The sequence below is a fragment of the Sinohyriopsis cumingii genome, chromosome 2 (assembly GCF_028554795.1).
Source record: "Sinohyriopsis cumingii isolate HCF-2022 chromosome 2, ASM2855479v2, whole genome shotgun sequence".
Taxonomy (NCBI): domain Eukaryota; kingdom Metazoa; phylum Mollusca; class Bivalvia; order Unionida; family Unionidae; genus Sinohyriopsis; species Sinohyriopsis cumingii.
In genome coordinates, this window is record NC_142962.1 from 97,044,019 (window position 1) to 97,064,177 (window position 20,159).

Here is a 20,159-nt window from a genome sequence, read left to right on the forward strand (position 1 = left end):
CCCCAAATTCAGGTTTTTACTGCACAGTGTATCAACTACAGAATAACAGATGAAAAAAAGCTACAAGTTAAAGCGACTCCCCCAACTTACCTGAGCCTCACTCTTTTTCCGTAAGCCAAGTGAAATTTTTCCTTCATGCATAAAGAAATAAAAGTTGATGGTTAGGTTACCCCCACTACTGGAGGCTGAGATACTCGGGGTATAGTCCACATGAGGCTGTGTGGAAGTAGTCGTGCTTCCCCTACTGACCCCAGTCTGTGATGTGTCATAGCTGTCTCTGTAAGGAAAACACAACAGCCATTAGCAATTGGTGCATTGGACACATGAATTTACTTCTCTGCATCTTAAGCTGAGGAATCTGTGCTAAGAGAAACAGAAAAGGAAAAGACTGGGGAATCAAGGGTCATAACTCTTCCAAAAGATGGCACAGATTGGAGGAAATCCATCTACTTCAAGGTCTCATTAATATTATGATGTATGCTAAATTTGGATGAAATCAACCATTCCTTCCTAAAGTTATGCTGTGGGAACCAAAGTTAGAAGGCTGGGCAATCAGGTTCCATAACTCTGCTAATAACAATATGCAAAGTAAGAAATTAAAATCTTTCAAGAGCTTATTAATATGAAGTTGAACAAAACGTTTGTTTCAAAACCAACAAATCCTGATAAAGGTGTATGGCAGAAACAAAAGTCTGGATGACTGGCCATCAGGGTCCATAACTCCTCTAAAAAATGATACAGAAGACTGGAAATTAATTTCTTTTTTAGGTTTCGTCATTAGAAAGATGCATACAAAATTTTGTTAAAATCCAACATGCATCAGTAAGACTCTTTTTTAGAAACCATACGATTGTTGGATGGACGGATTGAAAGATATGATTACCTTAGGGCTCCACTAATACTGGGACATTAAACAAAAGTGTAATAAATGATCACATAACTTACACAAGTCTCTGGTAACCACTGCAGACATTATCGTGTAGAAAATAAATTAACACTAAATTGATGCTGGCCATTTTCCAACTTAACTTTATTTGCAATCTTGTATTTTACATCTGAACTTTGATTCATTTAACAGTTTGAAATATGAATTTCAAAACTGGCAGTATTGTTCTGACATTGTGAAACCACCTACCTACTTACCCACCCACCCATCTACCATGCTACCTACTGTGATAGGGAATTTGTTCTTGCTGTTTGGGTTTTAACACCAGTTTTAAGCACATGATAGGCTATACATGGTGGTCAGTATACACAGTGGAGGAAAAACTGGAAAAATCGCAAAAGAAACCACTGACCTACCGGAAACTACTAGCAAACTTTCACACACATTTGTGCTTGTCAAGCTTCAACCCATGCAAATAGAGGTGAAATGTCGGTGATCTAAAAAGATGACTGCCTTAGACCACAGGCCATCTGGAGCCCTGTGACAGGACATAAATGACAAAAGAATAAAAAAGGATATTCTTTTCTCTCACATCAAGGTTGAGGTGTGTGTGTTTTTGGATTTTTAACAATTTAGTCATATCACTATGATGTCTGCAGTGTGGCAGTTTACAGTGATGTCTAGCACTGGGGCATCATGCTGCAGACATGTAGCACCATGTCCCACCCAGTCACTTTGTCCCGACACCAGACCGATCAGTCCTAACACTAACTCTTAATGCAAGATAGCTGCTACTACCATTTTTTAAAGTCTTTGGTAAGACTTGGCCAGGATTTGAACCAGTGATCTCCCACATCTGAGGCAGATGCTCCAACCACTTAGGCCAGCAAAGCGGTCTCAAAGTTGAGTTAATAAGCACATAATAAACAGATTAATGTTATTTTTGTACTAATTTGTGAAATCATTAATCTTAAAATCTGCCTGAAAATACAATATCAGAGTCCCCACACATGACAAATATTACTGGGTGAAAGAGTCACAGGCTTTGAGTAACCATGGAATGGAAGCAAGCAGTACATAGTTCATGCATTAATAATTACCTTGATTAACCACTACAGATATGGCTTCATGTAAAAAGCATGCGGTCCATTCACCTACTTCCTACATTCATTCACATGTTCAATACATATCAAAATATACAATGTATAGTCATTAATATGGAAAGCTGACCACTGAATAAACATTTATTCCTACTTCCAACTGCCTGGTCACAAAGTGCCTTCTGAGAAGGGTAGGGTGAATATAGGTCTAGCAAGGATGAATCAATGTAATCATAAATACAAAAAGTTAATGTTAAAAAAATCATAAAATGCAGGTCACAGTGGCTTTCTTTGCTTTTAAAGGCATTGTAGTGACAGAGATGCATTCAATTATAATGTTTCATGATTGGAACATAAAAGAGCATGAAGATATTAAATTTTAACACAAAATGTTAACAAAGTCACTGAGCATGAGACACAGAACCTATTAGTATATGAACTGACCAAGTTTTACAATTCTACGTAGAATAATATGCATGTAACATACTAAAAACTTGTGTGGTCATAAGCTAAATGCACAAAGCCAGAAAAAGGTCAAATATTGGTCACAATGAGCCTCTTTTGCTGTAAGAGTGTATTAGTAACAGAGATACATATCATCAGCAATTTCACGATTATATCATGAACAAACCTCTGAAATGAACATCAAACACAAAATTTAACTAAAATCAGTGAAGCATAAAATATGGTAGATACTGACCTTCTGCTGAAATGAATAGTGCTCATAAAGATGCATGCCCAAAGTTTTGATTTTATATTGGATAGGATGCACAAAGCATGACAAAAATCTATGGTCATGAGCTTAATGCAACAGCTTTGAATAAGCTAGTAAAATGTGAAATATAAGTTGCACTGACCTTTATGGTATGGGTGTCATTCTAAAATTACCCAGTTTAAGGAGTACAGCAGTAACAGTAAAAATGTCAAATTGAACCAAAGTTAGTGAAATGTGAAATATGACTTACTTTAAAGATGAGGGTATAGCACTTATATAAATGTACCTTCTTGCCACGCTTCATGCTTTGAAGATGACAGTGTAGTACTGATAAAGATGTACCTTCTTGCCATGCTTCATGCTTTGAAGATGAAAGGGTAGTACTGATAAAGATGTACTTTCTTGCCATGCTTCATGCTTTGAAGATGAAAGTGTAGTACTGATAAAGATGTACCCTTTTGCCATGCTTCATGCTTTGAAGATGAAAGTGTAGTACTGATAAAGATGTACCTTCTTGCCATGCTTCATGCCTTGAAGATGAAAGTGTAGTACTGATAAAGATGTACCTTCTTGCCATGCTTCATGCTTTGAAGATGAAAGTGTAGTACTGATAAAGATGTACCTTCTTGCCATGCTTCATGCTTTGAAGATGAAAGTGTAGTACTGATAAAGATGTACCCTTTTGCCACGCTTCATGCTTTGAAGATGACTTTGTAGTACTGATAAAGATGTACCCTTTTGCCATGCTTCATGCTTTGAAGATGAAAGTGTAGTACTGATAAAGATGTACCCTTTTGCCATGCTTCATGCTTTGAAGATGAAAGTGTAGTACTGATAAAGATGTACCTTCTTGCCATGCTTCATGCCTTGAAGATGACAATGTAGTACTGAAAAAGATGTACCTTCTTGCCATGCTTCATGCTTTGAAGATGAAAGTGTAGTACTGATAAAGATGTACCTTCTTGCCATGCTTCACGCTTTGAAGATGAAAATGTAGTACTGATAAAGATGTACCTTCTTGCCATGCTTCATGATTCTAGGTACAGCATTATTATGCAGCAAATAAAACACCAATGCAAAACATATGCCAGTAAAATGCTATAAGTAGGCCACAACTTATGATCTTAAACTAAGTAACAGAAAAAAGTACAACCAACCAGTTTTGTAAAATTTAACAGATATTTTATTTCCCTAGAATACAAAGTGAGCATTTAAAATGATTTTACAGTATTGTGACTTAAATCCTAAATGGACTGAAAACTTTTATCAAAAGACCAAAAATATATTGTTCTGAATAAATTATAGTGGTGTTATGAATGAATTTCAATCTTGAATGTGATGATATGCCATTAGTTTTGAATGTGCCAATGATGATATAATGATATAATCCAAAAGTTCCCTGAATGAATTCACAACAATTCCAAAATAATGATTTAGTCCTACAGTCAATGATTACTTTGTAATTCCAATGAATAATTTAAATAAATAAATCCTCTCAAATTATAAATGAATACAACTAAATGACTGATTCCACTAGTCAGATGTTCAAATAGGAATGAATAATCATGAAGTAAACAACCTTACATACTGACCCACTTGACCTATGTCATAAAAACCATTTTCTGTAAATACTATGTTATCTTAATGGAAAATGACTCCAAACTGTAAACAAGATCAGGTCAGTTTAATTAAATTTTAGTGAATCAACCTAAAAAATATATCAGGTAGACCATGAATTTCAAAGCAGAAAACCAGCTTAGATCCAAGCAAACATCTTTACAAAATTTATCTTAAAGTTTAGTTTAATAACATGGACAAAAGTTAGCTATTTAATATTTTGTTTAGAAAATGACCCCTACAATCTGCAAGTTCATTTCCAGAACATTCTAAGCTGTAAACAAGGTCAGGACTTTTACTTAAATTTAAGTGAATCGACCTAACAAATATCAGGCAGACCATGAATTTTCAAAGGAAAAACCAATGTCATGAACTCATGCTTACAAAATTTATCTTCAAAGTTTAGTCTGTGGACTCACTCATGGATAAAACACAGCTACGTAATATGCTTACAAAATGGCCCTTACAATCTACAAATTATGGATAAAAATTAAACACACCATATAGATATACAAAACACAATGACCTGTTATTATAAGAATACAAATGCATACAAACACCTAGTTTGATGACTTGGGAAAATACAGTAGTTATATATATATATATATATGTTTAACTGATGTCCATGTTTGTTAATTTTCATAACATTTTACATAGCTAACATTTGTCCATGAGTGTAGAATATACTTTAAGATAATGATCATTTGTAAACAAAACATTTTACTTTGAGTTCAGGACATTGAGCCAATGTCAGCCTGAAATTTATTGTGTTGTTTATTAAAATGTAAGTAAAAGTCCTAACTGTTTACAACTTAGAATGTTTTGGAAATGAACTTTATACCCTCATCCTGGTCATTTTCTTGTGTCTCTGACTTTTATATAGGGTTATTCATTCCTACTTACATTAAGTTTCTAAATTCATTGTTATATTCAGATATAATTTGAGAGGAATCATTTAAAAATTATTCATTTAAATTACAAAGTGCTCATTTACATTTTGGACTAAATCACTATCTTGGGATTATTGTGAATTCATTAAAAGGCAGTCTGGATTATATCTTTGTGATACATCAAGACTGTTGGCACATCAGCCCATTCAATACTGGAATTCATTCATAACACTCCATACTTTTGGACTTGTGATAGAACTTAAGGAATTTTTGGGATTTAATTAACAATACTATAAGTTTCTTTTAAAGTTTCACTGTATTCTAGGGAAATATATTATTTTGTACATTTTATAAAACTTGCAGGTTTTGCTTTTCTGTTACTTAAGACCAAAGAGTCAAACATTGCATTCTTAGACATATGAATGTGATGGTTACTTCAGTAGAATTCTTTGAGAACCAGATATTCACATTTCCTGTCAGATTTTTGATAAATATTGTCCTGATTATGGTACTTTCATTCAAAGAAAAACTTGACATAATTGTTTGACAGCTTTGTATCCTTGTACATGAGATCACTACCTTTGTCACCAGTTTCAATTTCTCTTGTAGTGCTGTCAGTATGATAATCCACTTTTAAGCCTCTGTAGCCCATACAACAGTAGCCAAAGCAGCAGGTACAACAGTTATAACCAACTTCTGCTTTTGAAACAAAAGGTTCAAATCAGTAAATGCTAGTACAATTTCCATTAGCTTGTGCATGGTGGAAATAAATCTAAGGTCAGTTTTATTTTTTCTGAATTTTCTTTTCCTTCACATTTTTTGTAACTGTTGGAGGTATTCACCAAATAAAACCTAATAAAAACAAAAACCAACAAATCTCATGGACCTTCTTTAGTTTAACCTCTTCATGTTTTAAAACTTTTTCTAAACTACCCATAAAGGTGCTGTTCTTTCTGTGGATCTTCTGGAGTAGTAGAAAATATCAGTACATGTCTTCTGGAAAGGCCCTTACTATCTTTTCTGATACATCATCAGCGGTTCTATAAATGCACAATGTGAAATGATGGGCACAGTGAACATTAAATACAAAAGGGTTTACTTCTTTGATTTTAGCAGCAACTCCAATTTTCCTATTAACCATTAACACAAGCTCCATCACTTCCAAATTAATAAACATTTTCAACATTTAGACCTCTTGATTTCATGTATGCTCTGAACTTATCAAATATGATTTGTGTATTTGCATGATGCTCCAAAAACAGTAGATTTTGCAAGGAAAATATTTTCTGATCAAAAGTTTATTCATTTATCATGTGTGCAAACTAGCTTTCTGAAACCTTGATATCAGTACTTTCATCTTTCATGTGTATAAACACAATCAAGTTCGTTGTAACAATAATATTAGCATTTTCATTTTCCAAGTGTGCATACACAACTAGTTTCTATGTATCAATTCATAGTAAAAGAAATATGTACCTGATTCATTCTACTTTAGCCACCACAGGTACAAGGAATTTCTTTGTTCTGAGACTAAATATCATATTTGTGTAAGTTCCACAATGACATGTCCTAGCTGAAACATTATAGTGAACAAAGTGCTATAGCTAGAAGTTTAACAGTTCATGTCCTATCATGCTCCAATGTATCCAGGATGGACATATGGAAAAGCAGATGTATGAATGGGAAACTAGTTGCAAAAGAATTTGTCCAATTATCACAGTGAGGGCATAAAAATTAAAATTGACATTCTGCTCTATCACTAGAGATATTCTAAAAGTGGTAAAACAATCCATCATAAATTTATGTTTATTCACAATATTTTTCTACCACAGAGCTGATTAAAGAGCTTTGAATGAAAGAAGAACTACTCACAGTTTATTGGATGTCAATTTCTGTTTGAAGAAATCCACCAGACTCTTTTCCAGAGTTTGATCCTTTTCATTTTGTCGAATCAGTTTCTCTGTCACTCTCTCCTTCTCTATAGTCTTCACTATTAGCTACAAAAACAGAAACTGATTCTTATCGATGCTTTATTGTGATTAGGCAAAATCTCAGAGGAAATATCATTAATAATATTTACTGTAATTCTCCCATGAAAAGCCCAGGCCCAGAAATAAAGTATTCCCCAATGGGAACTAGGCCTAGGGCTCGTGATTTCTCAAAATCATGAGTCCCATCCTGAAATTAAGGCTTCCAACCAGTGGTGTAACTATCTCACCATAGGCTCCACAGCAAACTTACTGTCACTTTAATTGTTTCCTGGCTGTGCCAGGTCCTACAGCAGGGCTGTACCTGCTACCATGGTTGTTGTTGTTGTTATAGGGTTTAATGCCATTTTCAGCACAAGATGGGCTATACATGGCGGCCAGTATTAATGGTGGAGGAAGAACCGGGAAAACCCCGGAAAGAACCACCGACCCATGAGAAGCTACTGGCAAGCTTTCTCACATATCGACATTGGTCAAGTCCAAGACTCAAACCCACGCAGATAGAGGTGAGATGGTAGTGATCCGTGACGAAGAGCACTTTAGACCACTCGGCCACTCGGGGCCCCCTGTTACCATGGTAGTTACATCACTGTTTCCAACCCACTGAACTGGAATCATTTATTTCAAGTCAGATTATAAATGTTTATAATGTGTATAATTTAATTTAAAGGTATTTAAATATTTATTCTTCATTTATTTATTACCCAGACAGCCTGTTTCTCCCATAAAATGAAATGAAAAAGTTTTTTTCAACAATTTCTGTTCACTAGGACTTAATTCTCACCCATTAAATACAAGAATCAAAGATATGTTTCAATAATATAATTTACTTAAGCAAGGCAGCAATACATTAGCCCTAGTGAAATATTCCCTGCAGAAAACTCTCCCCAACATTATCAAAATTATATAGTGACAGTGTTTATGTGTGATACAATGGTGCTTATACAGATGAGGAATTTCAGATCAACAGCAACAGGAAAGAAGGCTGCCTGTGCCTGATTAGATACTGCTTAAATATTATGAAATAACAATTAAACCTGTCTAAAGTAACAATGGCATCTTAATATGTCATTACATTAATTAAAAATAGCATAATTTGAATCCTTTTAACAAAGAGTAGAATCTTGTGTTTGGACAGTCGTCTGCCTTTAATGACTTGTACAAAGTGAGAATTACATCATGCAGACATATATATATATATTGTGACAGCATATGTAAGTACCCAATTTCACCTACTTTTATATCATCCAGTGGCTTAAATTGTTTGATGCGATGCTCTATCAATAACTGCATGCCTACAAATACCAATTTATCAAATATTTGCCCAAATAATAATCTAATGTTGTACTAACTATTCTGATATGAAACTTATCTAGGCCACCCATACTGGTAATTTTTCCTAATGACTGAATAACAATACCAATACAATGAAAACAATGCCAGTAATGCTGACTCTCATGTTATATCCTGCCTAGTCAATTTCAGCTCTGTTGAGACTGGCAAAAATAAGTCTGATTAAAACAAATTTGGCAAAAATTTACCAAGGATATTTTTATGTGACAGTTAGTAAACCCCCCCCCCCCATATCTGACAGATTTATTATGCTAATCCCTGTGCTTTTTATTGTGAAATACTGAAATTGAACAGCATTACCAATCATCAAGAGTTTCCTCCACTTGCAAACAGTGATATTCCCCACTTGCAAAATAACTGCTGGGCCCTTCTTAAGTTGATGTTAATTTTCAGTTTTAAAATAGAAAAATAAGTAAATGGAGGTCCCAGGTGGATGAGTGGTCTAAAGCACTTGTCTTTACTGCTCACTGCCATGTCACCTTTGTCCACTTGGGATTGAGTTTCGGGCTCAGCCAATGTGGGCATGTGAGAAAGCTGGCCAATAGTTTCTCGTAGGCTGGTGGGACTTACCAGGATTTCCCCAGGTTCTTTCTCCACCAGTGATACTGGCTGCCATGTATAACCTATTGAGTGCTTAAATAATGGAATTAAACCCACAACAATATTAAAATAAGTAAATGAAGAATCTTTTTCGTTAAAAAATTAAGAAATCCATTTTTAAAATATTCCGACAGTAAATAAAGGTAAATTTTATTAATTTTATCTTTAATAACAAAATTTCAATGAAAAAGTGATTTACAAAAAAGCATGGTACAAATTTTCTATGCAAAATTAATAATCCATCTTTCACCTCTAATTTTTCCAAATATTTTGCTTAATAGTCCAAATGTACTTTCATATCTAATGCCAAAAGGTTACCTTTATTTCTTATGTTAATGATGAAATACAGGAACAGTGTGGTTTATAAAATATGTACTATCAATGAGCTTCTCTGGCCGCTTCAAGAAATCAACACTTGGTTCTTTACAGAATCTCATCTACATAACAATAGGAAACAGGTGATATTTGGTTGTATTCAGTTTTCATTGCTCTGCCATATTAGTCTCAGATTTAATAAAATGAAACAAATATTCATTTTATAATGTTTGACTTCTGAACCCATCCTTTGGAACATAGAGGAAGCCAAAATAATACCCCTCTCACACATTGTTAGAATATAGATAGGTATACTTCCATGGTTGGTAAATGAGAGAGAGTATAGATAGTTAGGTGAATGAAGGGTATTCAACAATCATTCAACATTTAGTGGTAAAAGCATTAAAATCAATCTGACAAAAATGTCTAGAAATGTTTTACAAGCAATTATTGCTACTTATGAAGAGCACACCATTTGTCATAATGATTTCACTCTTATTAACTTTTTGTGGGGGTAGATCTTTTGCTATGATAAAGAGATATTGATGTTGCAACTGATATATTCACAACCAAATTATCAGAATCTTAGAACATTCTAAACTTTGTGCATTCCTTGTAAAACTAACAATTTACCCAACTGATAAACCATGGTTTGATTCCTAATTAAGAAAAATTATAAGGAAAAGAGACAGAACATGCAAATTTGCCCTCAGCTGTAATAGGCCAGCTAACTGGAATAAATTAAAACAGATAAGGAATAAAGTAAATAACGTGAAAAATGAAATATATGGATAATATTGATGGGCATCATTCAGATTCCAAATAAAATGCTCCTTAAAGTTACAAGAAATAATGCTTCATTTTGCATTTATAATGAAAAAGAAAAGACCAACTTATTAAATGATTACTTTAGTTCAATTTCACCTACTGATGAAGATACTATTATTTCTCTCTTTTTTTCAAAATTAGATGCTCTGATACTCAAATGAAATTGCTATCACTGAAAAAAAAAATCAAAGATAATATTAATTCCATTTTAAACATGTTTATAATTGCTTTCATAAAAAATTACTTTTTTGTAAGTATCAATCTTTCTGGACACTCCAATGTATTTCAATTTATTAAAAAGTATCACAGTGTATGCAAGTCACTGGAACAATTTCAAAATTCTTGTATTTTATTTTGTGATCTATCCAAAGCTTTTGGCACTGAGGCAAATTATTTGAATTGAACTAACATAATGTTTCAGATAATCAGATAAAATGCTTTGAAAATTATCTAAGTAACAGAAAAAAATGGTCCTTTTGCACGATACTTATTCATGAGAAACCATTAATGCTGATACACCACAATGATCCATGCTTGGGCCTCTCTTGTTTCTAATTTATTTAAATAATATTGCTGATGGTATGAGCTCTCTCCACCCATTTGTTTGCACCACCTAAGATTACTAAATACTGGACTTGTCATATTAATCACATTTGGAAAACAGCACCTTCTCAAACAACCAATGTTTGAAACTTAGCAGGCAAATTTGATCAAAACTATATACAACTTATATCATGCATATCTGAAAATATGACACTGTAGTCTGGGATGGATGCTGATTGGTTGATTCAGAAACATTGTAGTCTGGGATGGATGCTGGTTGGTTGAATCAGAAACGTTATAGTCTGGGATGGATGCTGGTTGATTGAATCAGAAACATTGTAGTCTGGGATGGATGCGGGTTGGTTGAATCAGAAACATTGTAGTCTTGGATGGATGCTGGCTGGTTGAGTCAGAAACATTGGAAGAAAAAACACTACAGGTCTGAGCAGCAAGAACAGTTACAGGACTTCCAAAATACGCTATTAGGCAATCTCTCTATTTTGAAACAGGGTGAGAAAGTCTGCAGTCTAGATAAAAGAGACAACAATTATTAACACTCTACAACATTAAAACAAGGCAAACTATGGACTACCTCACCGAATTACTTCCTCCCCATGTGTCTGAACAAACAAATTATAACCTTTGACATTTAAATAATATAGTCATTTGCAATTTCAGACTAAATTCTACCAAGTCATCTTTTATACCATCAACACTGGTCTTGAACAGGATACTCAATGTAGCATGTCTCAGAGTGCTTTGAAAAAGTGTTTATGTCCAAATATCATATCTAATAAAATGCCCAGTTTTATTAATCAAACCCTTGATATTATCCATATTAGATTATGACCTAATGTAGGGTCATTAAAAGCTGAACCATACCAAGTTCAAATTGTTGACACCCATTTTTGTCCCTGCAGTGGGATTGAAACAACTTTGCATTTCTTCATGTTCTGTTCCAGATATAGTACACAATTAACTGAGTTGATGAGAAAATTACTCTCAATGCCATATCTAACTGTTAGTCTAGATTTACTGCTTTGGGGCTAATTTAAGTTGTTAAAATTTGTACCCAATTGCACTGTATCATATTACAAAAACAAACATGTTTGAACCAAGGGTAGACTAAAAAGCCACTAAGCGTTTAAAAAGTAACAGAAGCAATAATTATGACTATGGTGATGATGATGATGATGATTTTTCATGCAGATCTTCATATTCCTCACAAACAAACCATTGCTCTTTAATCAACACAAATATAAGACAATACAGATATTTTTACACAAACACACTAATCATGAGTGATCTGATCCAAAGAATCTGATAAACCTAAATAATGGATGAAATCTGAAGAAATTTCAGTAGATCAAGGTATAAATAATTGTATCAGGCACACAAATTTTAGTTGACACTGTTTACAGCAAATACACTCTGAACCTGACCAAACTTGTTCATATGTAATGATAACTAATAGCATCCTTTGAAGCATAGCTTTGAACACCAGTGTATAACCAAGAGAAGGGAATGATGATCTACTCGTTTTCATTTTGAGGAACTAGATACTGTGAAAACGTCCAAATGACTTTCCATTTAAGAAGAGTAGCAATAACAATATTTTCAAGATGACCACTAAAATGGCCAGATCAGCACCATTTATGATGTCTTCAGGTGAAAGCTGAATGAATAATAAAATTCACCAAATCTGCACAGGTTGAAAAAACTCAGACTCAAATACACAAAGATTACACTGCTTCCCTACAAAAGAAACCATATACTATTGATTTTATGGCATTTCATAAATCACAAATTATTTCCCAAAGTCTTGTACACGTTTCAATGACTTGATCAATTTACACAGGACTGTAATTGCCTGTATTATGACTGTATAAGCATTTTTATTTTGCATTTTTAATGAGAGACAGATGTTGCAAGGAAATATAATCTCTCTCAGAGTTCACGGTACTACCATACATGCAGGTAACAAGTGATGTCATATCCATGATGTCATCATATAATGATTATTCTGCTCTGAGTTGTGCAGTATACTTTGATCTGACAGAAACAGACATCCATAAAATACACAGACATCTGGATTAATTTGGCACATTAAATACAAGTGATTTGGATCTATTTAAGGCTTGATATGAAATTACTGGAAAAAATCAAATCAAAACAATAACTGTTGTTATCAACATCTTATTGTATTCATTCAGTAAAATCTCTTCATTCAATAAATTCTAATAAAAGTGCAAAAACACAACAAAAAAAAGAATTTATTTACAAAATATGATCCTATTTATGATACATTAAACAATGAAGGTGATGTACTTACCTTTAGTGTGTTCACCTCTGATTCCTTTAGCAGGACTAAGTATGAGATCCCATGAGTTCTACAGAAGTCCTGAATTTCTTCTGGGCTCTATAAGACATAAAAGCAGAGAAACCGTGAACAACTGTCAGTTGCAGAAAACTACATTCATCGGAAACTATTTAATAATCTGATGCAATGTAAAAGTCTGCCAAAGGCAAAGCTTTTCCAATTCTTTACAGCACAGTTCAAAATAATTTTAATTTCTTTTTATCAGTTAACTCATTTTCCTTTACAGAAAATGGGAGGAGGTATAGGAAATGCATTTTTGGGTTAAATCTGACTGCATCCAAATAATCAGTTTCAGAGAATTTTATGTTGCAAGATGCTTAGGCATATAAAAGACATTTCTGAATGATGACAATTTTGACTATGCATAGGTAAAAGGGTGAAACATGGACTATTGTTTTCTTATTTGACCCATCATTTTCGTGTCATGACCCATTTTGATTTCAAATTGCAAACTTATCCTATTTTTTGCAAAGGTTCATCTATCTATCCATGTGCAATTTGAATTTGTCCACTTTAGCTCTAACAGCAGAAAGTCTCAAATACAGCCACAACTTCATTTCCAAATCTGGTAATTTTTGGGCCAAAAAAGCCTACATGGTCTCAAAAATTATTTTTTACTGCTGTATTTTTTAATGTGAGTAGAGTCTACATGATTTGGTATCATTGTAGAACTACATATTTTTCATTTTCTATACTACAATTCACTTTGGTGTATTATGAATGATGCTGACATTACAGAGCTTGGAACAAAGGTTCATGGTGAGTAAATGTTGCATGTGGGGATAATAAGTTCTTCCACGGTTTTATTCAAGAATTCCCTTCTACTAGTGGTTGACTTAAATATCTTTATTCTTCAAAATAAAATATGTTAATGAAAACTTGATTTGTTTGTAAAACATGCAGGTGTGCAGACAACAAAAACCTCACAATTATACTTTGCGGAAACAGTTCTGGCAGTTGCTGCATGAACATGCAGAAACAAAAATTATTCCTAAAAAAAATCATTATTAAGATTTCACATCTTTATTTTTATTAAATTGTACTAGTTTGTATTAATTATCAAAGTGGCAGGTTTTGTTTTGCTTTTTAATCACAAATGGTTGCAAAAATTCATCCTTGATACATGTATGTTCATATGTACACTTCTCAAAGATAAATGCTCATGGGCATACTAATACACTAGCACAAGAGAAGCCATCAACATGGTTTGTTTTCTCTGTGATAACCTAAAAACGTTACAGCAGCTCTTCTGCAGGTTTGTTTTCTTTGCCACTGACAATAAATATTGTACTTGGGGTTAAGTGAATCCAACTCATCAGGTTATTCCACTTTTTGAATCTTATAACAAAAAGCAGCAACAGACAAAAGAACGTGTGCACTAATAAATACAGTTAGTATAAAATTTTTGTGTTTACCTGTTTATTGTCTTCCATTGCATTTACCTGTTATTGTCTTCCATTGCATTTACCTGTTTATTGTCTTCCATTCCATTAACCTGCTTTTTGTCTTCCATTGCATTTACCTTATTATTGTCTTTCATTGTATTCACCTATTTTTTGTCTTCCATTGCATTTACCTATTTATTGTCTTCTATTGCATTTATTACCTGTTTTTTGTCTTCCATTGCATTTACCTATTTACTGTCTTCCATTGCATTAACCTGCTTTTTGTCTTCCATTGCATTTATCTATTTATTCTCTTCCATTGCATTTACCTATTTATTGTCTTCCATTGCATTTACCTATTTATTGTCTTCTATTGCATTTATTACCTGTATTTTGTCTTCCATTGCATTTACCTATTTATTGTCTTCCATTGTATTAACCTGCTTTTTGTCTTCCATTGCATTTACCTATTTCTTCTCTTCCATTTACCTATTTCTTCTCTTCCATTGCATTTACATATTTATTGTCTTCCACTGCATTTACCTATTTATTGTCTTCCATTGCATTTACCTATTTATTCTCTTTCATTGTATTTACCTGTTATTGACTTCCATTGCATTTATCTGTTTCTTGTCTTACACTGCATTTACCTGTTATTGTCTTCCAATGCATTTACCTATTTATTGTCTTCCATTGCATTTACCTATTTATTGTCTTCCATTGCATTAACCAGTTTTTTTCTTCCATTGCATTTGCCTGTTTCTTGTCTTTCATTGCATTTACCTATTTATTGTCTTTCATTGCATTAATCTGTTTATTGTCTTCAATTGCATTAACCTGTTTTTTGTCTTCCATTGCATTAACCTGTTTTTTGTCTTCCATTTCATTAACCTGTTTCTTGTCTTTCATTGCATTTACCCATTTATCATCTTCTATTGCATTTATCTATTTATTGTCTTTATATCACCAAATAAACCTAAGCATCATATGAAATAAATGTTTTACTTTTTTCTTTTTCTGTTCATTTTCTTACTGTAATATGCATAATGAAAAACTGTCTCTTTCTCAAAAAAAAATTCTACATGCATCAGTTTAAATATTCCCTGATTGCATCAAGTTAGCAGCCTCATCATTCACACTAAGCCAAAACAATGTTCCTGCCATGACATTTTTTGTTGTGATTCTAATTATTTTTCGAAGAATTTTTCACCAATGTGAGTTTAAAAAATAACGCTAAAATGCTTATTAACATTAACCAAATTTGTTTTTTCAATGCCTGACATGTTGACATTTTTTGGCAATCTTCTGCATTAAATACTAAAAATCGACCAATTATAAATCAACATATACACAAACTAAAATCTGGAAAAAATTTTAAAAGTGCTAAGAAAAGTAATAGTGTACAAAATATTACAGTGTTATAGAGAAGAATGAAAGAAAGGAATTTTCCCATCAGTGGGCATGAACTCATGAACTTCAAAGTCAAATGTGTGTTTGTACGAGTCCAAGTCACACACTTTATCCACTCTGCCACAGTAACTGTAGCTGTAAAGCAATATACCACATACAAAAACATGTCCAATACTATTCAAACTTTTGTTGCTGTGCTTTCAATAACCATAAGCAGAATGCCCTAAATGTTTCTCGGAACATCTGAGATTTTACAATTTTCCACATTACCATATATGCTCGCATACAAGCCAAATAATTTAGGAAAAAAAATGAAGGCCTGAAAGAAGGGGGGAGGGGCAGTTTATCCACAGGTCAATGTCTAAACTTGACAGTTTTTAGGTCTTTTTGTTGACTACTGTAATGGCTTTAAATCTTGGGACAAAAAACAATCATTTTTTCCGTGTCCTAAGACAAAGGCATGTAAAAAAGGGTAACTTTTGATGACCCGACAATTATTAATCTGTTATAAAGTACTATGATTGATATTGTTATTATTTTTGCATGTGCATATTTTCTGATTTCTCCAATACGAAGTTAAAGGTAAATACAGACTTCATAATTCGGGGGCAGGTTGAGTTTACCAGGGAGACCATGCTAAACTATAATGTACAGTACTTCTATGTGCAAAGCATGGATAGCATCACTTCAATCCTTACTTATTCCCAAACATAATAGATGCAGATTTTGCTGTATTCATTGTTTCGACCAAACTGCATTCTTCCAGATATCATTTCAGCTAGTCCTTAATAGTTACTCATTTTCAATGATATAAGCGATCCTACAAATGGAGGTAATATTTTTAAAATGGTATGCACACGTTTAATTGTACAAGGCAAATAACCATTATAATTTACATGTTCTCGAAGAGTGGTAATAATAAAGGCTACAATTCTCATATAGTTCAACTAAGATCAACATCAACATCAATTTTAGTTTTGTGTTTTAGCTGAACAAACATCATAACTTTCCAAACAATGAAAAGCTTGATGTTTTGACATCTCCTATGTTGATAGTTGGCAAATTTCTTTCGTTTTGCGACTGAAGTACAGGCCAGTTAATCATTAAAACCCTGAAACTGGCTTGTGATAAGAGGGAATTTTGACCAGTAACTATACCAGTACATAGATTTGTAATTGCTTTTAATTCCTTAATATTAGCATGATTACCATAGTTTTTTAAAACGGGGTGTAAGGCATACCTATGAAACTTTCAAAAGCCAAGTAGGGAGACTGAATAAAAAGAATAGAGATTGGGATCTACAATCGGGAGGTTTTTCGTGGCACTTTTAAAGCATTGTTTTCAGTAAATACTGATTGATCTTCCTGGTCCAATATGTGTGAAATTCACCAAAAGGCTTGCCATTTCTCCCTGTGACATGCCTTATTTTCCACTAGGACGTGCCCTATTTTCATATTCTGGTCAGCTGTGGTCAAACTGTACAACAGCTAGAGATTAGTCTTAAATAAACAAGCAAGAAAGCCAGTGCAACTAATTAAAAATTAATCCTTATCCATGCAACTATTTTGTGAAAACAATTGGCCCTCTGCCATAATTTAAAGAAACCACGTTCTACAATATTGTGTGTTATGCAAGCACCCACAATTGTTTGGCAAATAAAGGATCCCAATTTTCTTGAACTAAAGGTACCAAAATAGCCAGCATCATGGTACCATACATGTGGCAACTATTTTCCCCTCTTTGTATCTCCGACCGTGTTCCCTTATTGTCAACTTGTAAAGCATTTAGTATTGTTTATTATAAAACATGTATTCTGAATTAGTTTTTTGAGGACACATTTGCTGCGTGGTATCTATTTTTATTCCTTCTTTTAATTTAATGATGGTAATTATCATTGGTATATATGGTATAAAAATGCTAGTGTTCACTCGTGTAAGTTTCTTTCGTGGGAATGGCACTATAGCAGATGGAGTAATAGTATTCATAGTGATCATTCTTGGGATTGAAATTAATTGTGGACGATTTTATTGAAGTGGTTTACTTTTTTGTTCTGGTTTATTTTTTTATTATTGTAGAGGGAAAAAATCATGAAGTTATGTGAATAATGTTTAAAATTAACATTCTATTTAGTGAAGAAGCTAATTCTTTATAGTAATTATTTCGTCTCAACAATAATTCACAGGTGATAAAACAGAACATGTAGGACTTCTTGTTTAGAAGAAATGAAAATTGAAGACATAATGTAATAATCAGGAGTTCTCTGCACAAATTGGAAGATATTATTAAATCAGGAGGTAAGTGTGGAGCGGCCCCCAAAATCGTTTTTTTTTTATACTTTCCAGCGTTAAAGTTGACAGGTATGGTGTAAGGTCGCTTACATCAAAGCAAACTACAACTCTGCTTTTATGGTATTAGCATTGAACCGTATTGTTTGTTCGTTGTGTTGTCATACTGGGATTACATTTTAATGAATTAGGTATTTACAATTTCAAAGGAAAGTAAAAACGTAATTACCAGTGCACTGATAAAACATGTCCAATGCAATTGTGCACAAACAAACAATAATCAAGTCAAAAGGGAGAGAAAGTGTTACAGTTTATACCATTTCGTTTTAATAATCATGCATGCCAACCTCGAGATAAGTATACATGTAATTTTTTTAAATATAACTTTGCCAAAATAAATGCATTTAGAACTTACCTTTTGTATCTTGAGATGTCTTGGAGTTATAGGTCAGCTTGTATGCAGGTCATGAACTTTTTAGTGTTTATACCTGTTCAGTTTGGGGATTGGTTTTTACACGAACATGCTTATATGCAAGTATATACAGTACTTTTCATTTCAGCATTAACTTGAGTACAGATTATAATTATGGAAAGTTACCAAACTTCCATTGTAAATGGTGGGACCATAAGTGGAGCTGTTAAGTACAATGTGCAAAGTCAGATGGCTTTGTGTGGTAGAAAGACACCTCTCTAAAGCTGAAATAAATATCATCTTTTGATGCTATTGCTTGCCTACATTTTATAATTCTTGACAATGATCACTGCCTTGCTTTCTGTAGAACATTTGCTTAAGTCAAATCTTTGTGAAAGAGTGACCTTTTCATTTTCTTGGAGGGAGGGGGTTAAATGGTGAAAACAACTGCCTTGCTTTGATTTGCAGAATAAAAAACTAAAAACAAACATTATTCCATTCCTTAGTTTACTGAAACAAATTTTACTTGTGATGAAAACAAATTTTTAAAGTACATTATGTTTCTCCAAGAATATTTACCCAATCACATTATGTTAGGAATATTAGCCTGCTACCTCACAAATCCAGCAATACTTTAAGATGAAAATCTTTCTTCCTTGGTTACATTCCTAATCACATTATGTTAAGAGAATAAGTGATAGGAGGAGGGGATGCTGAGTATCCGGCATCTACCTCAAATATCCTTCTGGAGATGAGTGGCTGGATTCCCTATATTAAAGATAACCCATTCTCCTAATGACCTAAGCAACAAAAACCGAGATCCCTTGATCTGGGACTCTATATATATATATATATATATATATATATATATATATATATATATATATATATATACACACACACACACACACACACACACGGCTGAGAAGCTAAGTTGAGATCTTCTCACCTACCAAAATTTTAACTAACAAATACAGAGAAGCTAATGGGCTGTGTTGATTGGTTTAGTTGGGTCTGGTGGCCATCTGTGCTACTGCCACCGGCCCTACCAGATCCAGAGTTTGTCTCTGCAACATTAAATCTCTGAGGTAAAAGCTCGGGATGGTTGACTCTACATTCCATCCAACAGCTTCTATAATGTCTAGGATCAAAACATTGTGATGGAAAGTGAGGCTCACAGAAATGGCTCTAATCTCGTGAGCTGTAATCCTCATGAGGTGACTCTGATTTTGAGACAGCTCGGAGTATGCCGAGCATATAACCCACTTCAACCACTTGGTATGGGATTGAGGGGTAATACCTTGTTTTCCAACCTTGACTGGAATGAAGTGACATTTGCACATATCATGATTTGTCTCTGTGTCTCAAGTAGTGCTTGAGGGTGCAGACATGAGGCTACTTTGATCTGGTGAGATGTCAGAGTACACCAAGCATATGACCTCCGTCAGCCAG

General features: G+C 33.6%; 1 protein-coding gene across 2 annotated transcripts in view; it reads right to left on the bottom strand.

Moving 5' to 3' along the window:
* The window catches only part of LOC149805436 (eIF-2-alpha kinase GCN2-like), a 205,557-nt gene that overhangs the window by 30,104 nt on the left and 155,294 nt on the right, over positions 1-20,159 (bottom strand). Inside the window, exons 34-37 of one of the 2 annotated variants that reach the window (XR_016419665.1) lie at positions 13,168-13,254; positions 7,081-7,205; positions 5,788-5,904; positions 146-277 (exon numbers count right to left, since the gene is read on the bottom strand). Coding sequence is in view for 1 of the 2 variants with exons in the window: in XM_089950017.1 (XP_089806143.1) it covers positions 91-277; positions 7,081-7,205; positions 13,168-13,254 (399 nt within the window). In the remaining variant the exon portion in view is untranslated. Of the gene's footprint in view, positions 1-90; positions 278-5,787; positions 5,905-7,080; positions 7,206-13,167; positions 13,255-20,159 lie in introns of those variants that run through there. The other variant, XM_089950017.1, reaches the window with a different exon arrangement.